General features: G+C 55.1%; 2 protein-coding genes across 2 annotated transcripts; one reads left to right on the forward strand and one right to left on the reverse strand.

Annotated features, from left to right (window-relative positions):
* Positions 1-71: 71 nt before the first annotated feature.
* VMO1 (vitelline membrane outer layer 1 homolog) lies at positions 72-1790 on the reverse strand. Its single transcript, XM_017865950.1, is given in 4 exon segments — positions 72-165; positions 168-439; positions 708-768; positions 833-1790. Coding segments are annotated over 4 exon segments (591 nt in total). The 5' UTR covers positions 1068-1790; the 3' UTR covers positions 72-142.
* Positions 1791-3225: 1435 nt separating this feature from the next.
* On the forward strand, positions 3226-5292 carry GLTPD2 (glycolipid transfer protein domain containing 2). The gene is given in 4 exon segments (XM_017865949.1): positions 3226-3835; positions 3944-4003; positions 4228-4399; positions 4481-5292. Coding segments are annotated over 4 exon segments (1080 nt in total). The 5' UTR covers positions 3226-3729; the 3' UTR covers positions 5223-5292.
* The last annotated feature ends 1502 nt before the right edge of the window (positions 5293-6794 follow it).

The raw sequence follows: 6794 nt of genomic DNA on the forward strand, positions 1-6794 counted from the left end.
ATAAAATAAAATAAAATAAAATAAAATAAAATAAAATAAAATAAAAACAAGCGAAACCAAAGTCAATTCGGAGAAGCTTTAATAGCAGGAAGTGAGACTAGCCTCCTGGCCCGGGAGAGAGCGGCGGCGGCGCCGGGCCCGTTCAATTGAGGCAGCAGAATAAGCCACGTCGTTCAGCGCAGTGTCATCGCTGAAGCCTCTAGGTCCCTGGATGTTGGTCTGCAGGCCGCACACGCCCTTGGGGCAAGGGTCACTCCAGTCTCCAAAGTCTCCCCAGCTCAGCCCAGGCCCCTGCAGTTCCTCGCCGTGTGAACAGCGGAAGCGCACGTTGTTCGCTGCTGTGTTGTCACCGAGAGTCGTGGGTGCCTCCACGCGAAGCGAGAAAGCCACTAGGTAGGCGCCGCCGCGACACCACAGCGGCTCACTCCACTCGCCCCAGCTGCAAGGGAAAGGGAGATGCGTTGCCTCTGCGGGCGCCCCCATTCACCAAGCCCTTGAGACTTTCCAAGCCAAGTGCTGTGTATGACCTGGTGGGCTGGGTGCTCCCTGACAGAGGGGGAGTCTTCCATCCATCCCTTGCCCTCCCCCCCCGCGTCTATACTGCCCGGTAGCTCTGGAGGAGCCAGCCTGCCTGCCGCGATGGACTATGTAATAGAGGGTAAGGGACATATCATCATCCCAAGGGATCCTAGACCCCTGTGCCCCACCTTCCAGACTGCGACTCTACCACGTGCGTGTTGCCTAGGACGTTCCCGCGCCCGGCTCCACCTGGGTATGATGAGAAGAGCAAGGGCGAGTCACGGAATTCTCATCCTTGGCTGGATGGTCCCACGCATCTCCACCCTCTCCAGGATCTAAGCCTGAGCCCCAACCTTGAGCGAGAACCCGCTGGCGAAGAATCCGTCAGGACACATCTCAGGCCAGGCCCAGTCGCCCCAGGGACCCCCGTTGGTCACTTCGATGATCGCCGCGTAGCCGTTCCAGCCATCTGCCTGTCCACATGGGAAATGCGTCGCCCGCAGAAGCAGCAGCAGCCGCAGCCGTTTGGCTCCCCCGCCTGGCTCCATCCTGCAGCTGTGAATCAGGCCTCCTGAGCAGATTTATATCAGTTTGTCACCTGTGAGGGCTCCAATTGCGGAAGGGCCTCCCAGATTAAGTGAAACCCAAAACTAATCCACTCCTGGAACCCTATTTCCCGCTGCCTGAGGCAGAGGCTCCCAGAGCTAGGGGAGGAGGGGCAGTGAGAGAGCGGGAATTGAAATAACCATCACCTATTGAACATTTACCACAGGCTACGAATTATGGTTAGCGCTTTGCAGTGTTTTATTTAACCCTCACGGCAATTTTTAGGAGGTGAAAATTATCCTTCCTTTTTTGTAGAAGAGGGAACTGGCTCAAAAATGGCAAGCAAGTTGCCTTAGGTTTACAGCCAAGCAAGCTGGCAAACATTCCAGCAGGGAGAGCAAAGACAGAGTGGAGACCAGGGCCAGGGATGGAAGTGACCTCCCAGGAGTCCCACCAGGGACAGGATGGGTCAAGGGCAACCCAGAGACCTCCAGGATGTGAGGGGACATCAAAGTGAGGATAGGACAAGAATCCTCGAACTGGAGAATCTGAGAAATCTCCTGTCAGCTCAAAAGTCTCCTCCTCCTCTGAGAGGCCTTCTGAGAGACCAGGGCCCTAACACCTTGAGAATCTGGGACACCCCACCCCACCTTAGAAGAAGATACACACAAACAAGAATAATTCTTTTTTATTTTATTTTTTTTTTATTGAGTCAAAGTCTCTCTGTTGCCCAGACTGGAGTGCAGTGGCACAATCTTGGCTCACTGCAACCTCCACCTCCTGGGTTCAAGCGATTCTCCTGCCTCAGCCTCCCTGGTAGCTGGGACTACAGGCACGCATCACCACGCTGCCCCACTAATTTTTGTATTTTTAGTAGAGACGGGGTTTCACCATGTTGGCCAGGATGGTCTCGATCTCTTGACCTCATGATCCACCTGCCTTGGCCTCCCAAAGTGCTGGGAATTACAGGTGTGAGCCACCGTGCCTGGCCCAACAGGAATAATTCTAAGAAGTTTGGGGACAGGTGACTAAGAAACCCTAAGAAGAGATCATGCTGTTTCTTCCATTGCTTTCTGTATGTATCCTTATATCCTTTCCCGGAATGCCTTTCCCCCTGTGACCACCAGGTGGACTCCTAATTTGCAAAATAAAAAGCAAGAAACCCTGACTAAGTATGTTTTTGGTTTGTTTGTTTGTTTGTTTTGAGACCAAGTCTCACTCTGTTGCCCAGGCTGCAGTGCAGTGGTGCCACCTCTGCTCACGGCAACCTCTGCCTCCTGGGTTCAAGCAACTCTCTTCCCTCAACCTCCCGAGTAGCTGGGATTATAGGCGCTCGCCCCCACGCCTGGCTAATTTGTATATTTTTAGCAGAGACAGGGTGTTGCCTTGTTAGCCAGGCTGACCTCAGGTAATCCGCCCACCTTGGCCTCCCAAAGTGCTGGGATTACAGGCGTGAGCCACCATGCCCAGCCTAAAAATGCCTGGCTAAATGTGTTAGGGGGCCACAACCCCTGATTTACCTGCCCCTCATACACACTCCTTTGTTTATTCAATATCTATTTATTTAGCAATAATATGTTTTGGCTTAAGCAATAGTCCAAGTGCTGTAAGCAAGAAAAACAAGGCCCCTGTCATCAGAGCTCACATTCCAGCGGGGAGACAGAGGATAAATTCTCCCCAGTGGACCTTGAGCTGTGTGAAGGCACTTTTGTATTCTTGAAGCCTAGTACATGAGGAAGTACTTAACAAAGGTTGGTGCAATGAATGATTGAAGAGCCAATCTGGAGTTTTGAAAAGTAAACCACAAAAATGCAAAAGGATAAAGCCTGATGTGTATATACGATTGCGAGAGGTCATGTATCCAGCACGATTGTGAGAGGTCATGTATCCAGGGCAAGACAAAGTCCCCTGGGGATAAGATAGATAATTTAGAAGTGGGTGTTCCCAGCGGGGATCGGTGACTCAGGCCTGTAATCCCAGCACTTCGGGAGGCCGAGGGGGACGGATCACAAGGTCAGGGGTTTCACACCAGCCTGGCCAGTATGGTGAAACCCCGTCTCTACTAAAAATACAAAAATTAGCCGGCACTCTCCAGCCTGGGTGACAGAGTGAGACTTTGTCTCAAAAAAAAAAAAAAAAAAAAAAGAGAGAAGTGGGTGTTCCCTGGATTCCAGAGGTGTGTGATGCTTGAACTTGATATTTATAGGGCAATTGTGGTCAGCTTTTCCATTTAGTGTTTTCACATACATTATCATTTAATCCACACATGAGGCTTGCAAAGTACCTATTATTATCCTCAATTTACAGTGGAGAGAACTCAAGACCAGAGTCAATTAGGGCCCACACCACTGCTCAGTAGGGGAGCTGTTCTGGCCCCTGCCTCTCTTCCCAGTACTCAGAGTGCCTCTTACTACAGCTGGCCCTACAGGGAAGGGAAAGGCACTGATCTGTCACTGTTATCGAATCCCCCAAATTTCCTTCACCCGGTTCCTCGCACCCGGGGTAGCTGCCCTTTGGGGCGAAGGGCACAGGGGAAGGGGCCTTAGTAGGTTAATTATTAACCCTTTGCCCCTCAGGGCACCACGGGCTTCTCTCCCCTCCTGGAGGTGGAGGGACACTTACTGGCTAGGGGCTGATAAGGAGGCGGTGGTCCCAGTAGCAGGCATGGGGGTGGCGGTGCGGCCCCCAGCCCTGCGGCACTGGTTCAGCCACTCAGTTCCTCTCACTATCTTCGCGCTGCTGCTGCTTTATCTCAGTGCTCGGAGCCTAGGTGAGCTGTCCCTTCCCTCACCTGCTCCGGGAGGAACCCCGGAGTCCAGGCCCTCAGGACTCAAGCCTCTTCCTCTAGCCCTCACCGCTCCTCTTCTGCTGCCCCCAGGCGCCCGCTCGGGCTGCGGACCCGGGGCACAGGCCTGCGTTCCGTAGGGAACGCGCCCTTCCAGGTACGCTTGGCGCAGGGCTGGGCGCGGGAGCTCCAGGAGGGACCAGAACAGGGGGATATGGAGCCAGGCTGAGGGTCCGGCGAAGGGCGGGTCCTCCCTCCCCCTGGTCTCCCCTCTCCCGTCGGAAGCTGAGCGCACAGCAGAAGAGCCACTAGCTAAACCTTCGGAACAATTTCTTCAAGGCGGAATCTGCTCCCACCTCTTCCCGTCGTGTCTCCCCACCACGTCCGGCAGGAGTAGGGACCCCTGGAGGCCCCGGAGAGGAAACAGCCTCCGTGTCTGGCCCCTCGGGGGACGCTGGGCCGTATGATGAGGCCGTTCCACGCCAGCCTGAAATCCGAAAGGGATGTGAGGCTGTCGCCGTACCTGGCGAGATGGAGGGCACTAGTCGAGTGAGTGGCCTCCCGCCCCCCAGCCGGTCCCCGCCTCCTTGGCGGCTACATCGCCGTTCTCTCAAAGCATCTGGCCCGCAGGTTCCTGCCTCCCCTCGGTTCAGTCTTCGCCTTCGCCACTAGGGAGGACTTCACCAAGGTGACAGCTCTGGAGGCTCTGGTGCACGACCCGGACGCGGAGCACTACTCGTCGCTGGCGGCCATGGCGGCATGGGAGCACTGGGCGGGACTGCTGGAGCAGCTGGGGTCGGCCCCCCAGGACCCGGCCCGGAGCTCGGGCTCTCGCACGCTGCTCCTGCAGCACCGTGCGCTGCGCTGGTCCCAGCTCTGCCTCCACCGCGTGGCGACCGGCGCGCTGGGAGGCCCGGACCCGGGAGTGCAGTGCAGCGACGCCTACCGCGCAGCCCTGGGTTCGCATCACCCCTGGCTGGTCCGTCAGGCCGTCCGCCTCGCCTTCCTAGCCTTCCCGGGTCGCCGCCGCCTGCTGGAGCTGGCGTGTCCTGGAACCACCCAGGCAGAGGCGCGGGCCGCGCTGGTCCGGGCCGCCGGCACCCTGGAGGACGTCTACAACCGTACCCAGAGCCTGCTGGCCGAGCGCTGCCTGCTCCAGCTGACCTACGACGGCGGCTGCGGGGACCAGCGGGAACGAAGCGGATCGCCCGGGGTGGGGCCGCGCAGCCCGGGGTCAGCCCCGCAGCCCGCGCTGCGGCCGCCTCCGTATCCCGCCTCTTCCGTGACGTCGCGGCGGCGAGGGCTGCCCCCGGCAGGGAATGGCGTTGAGCTCTCTCTGTCCGCAGTCTCGGAAAGACGGGAGGAGCTGTGAGGAATAAAAAGTATTTGGCAGCATCGACGTAGGGCGTTTTGTGTGATGACGACAGACGCTTAAGGGAAATAAAAAACGAATGTAAGAAGATGTGTCATCTCTGTTCCCGGCAGTCGAGAGACTCACGCTTCCCCGGCCTATCGCAGTCACTCCCGTGGCTTTGGTTGCCAACCACACGCTGAGTCTCCAGCTCAGACTTCTCCCTGAGCTTCACCGCTGTGCAGCCAAGTATACAGCAAGCATCCTGCACACTCCATAGACACTGCAAATGCAACACGTCCAACACTAGTCCCACCACCATCCCCCCAAGAACTGCACCTTCTCCTGTGTTCCCTGTCTCTGTGAGTAAACGGCACCCTCACCCTTCAGCTACCCAAGCGCATGTGCGTCATGCCTCACACCAAGCAGCTGCTCAGCGCCACAGGGCCACTCCCGCAATGAACATAAAAGATCCTACCATTTCATACACTGATAACTCCCAAATCACCACTTCAATCTACTTTCTCCCGGACTCCAGAATCCTACATATATGATTGCCTATTAGGTATTTCCACTTGGATGTCACTTCATCACAGCAAACCTACCATGTCCAACACTAAGCTCCAATACGCCCTCCCCACGAAAATTCTCCCTCCATAGTCTTTGCTGGCTCAGTGAATGACACTGCCATTCTTTCAGGTCCTTAAACCAAAAACCTCATCATCCAGACCCTCCTGGGGTTTTGTTTGTTTGTTTGTTTTCTGAGATGTCCACTGCATTGCAGCCTGCGCGATGGGAGCGAGACTCCTTCTCAAATAAATAAATAAATAACAATCAACAGTCAGGCGCAGTGGCTCACGCCTGTAATCTCAGCACTTTGGGAGGCTGAGGCGAGTGGATCACCTGAGGTCAGCAGTCCGAGACTAGCCTGGCCAACATGGTGAAACCCTGTCTCTACTAAATATACAAAAATGAGGCCAGGCGCGGTGGTTCACGCCTGTAATCCCAGCACTTTGGGAGGCCGAGGGGGGCGGATCACAAGGTCAGGAGATCGAGACCATCCTGGCTAACAGGATGAAACCCTGTCTCTACTAATAATACAAAAAATTAGCCAGGCGTGCTGGTGGGCACCTGTAGTCCCAGCTACTTGGGAGGCTGAGGCAGGAGAATGGTGTGAACCTGGGAGGCAGAGCTTGCAAAGAGCAGAGATCCCGCCACTGCACTCCAGCCTGGGTGACAGAGCAAGACTCCATCTCAAAAATATATATATATATACAAAAATTAGCCGGGCACAGTGGCGTGTGCCTGAATCCCAACACTTTGGGAGGAGAATCACTGGAACCCGGGAGGCAGAGGCTGCAGTGAGCCAAGATCGCGCCACTGCACTCCAGCCTGGGCAACAGAGCAAGACTCTGTCTCAAAAAACAAAAAACAAAACAAACAAACAAAAACCACACACACAAAAAACAAAAACAATCAACAAATTAGGAATAGAAGAGAACTTCCCCTATTAGGAATAGCTTGAAAAACCAAGCTAACAGCACTGTCAATGATGAAAGACTTTTCCCTAAGATTTTACCCTAAAATGAGAAA

Source organism: Rhinopithecus bieti, unplaced genomic scaffold (assembly GCF_001698545.2).
Source record: "Rhinopithecus bieti isolate Rb0 unplaced genomic scaffold, ASM169854v2 scaffold_81659, whole genome shotgun sequence".
In the NCBI taxonomy this organism is placed as follows: domain Eukaryota; kingdom Metazoa; phylum Chordata; class Mammalia; order Primates; family Cercopithecidae; genus Rhinopithecus; species Rhinopithecus bieti.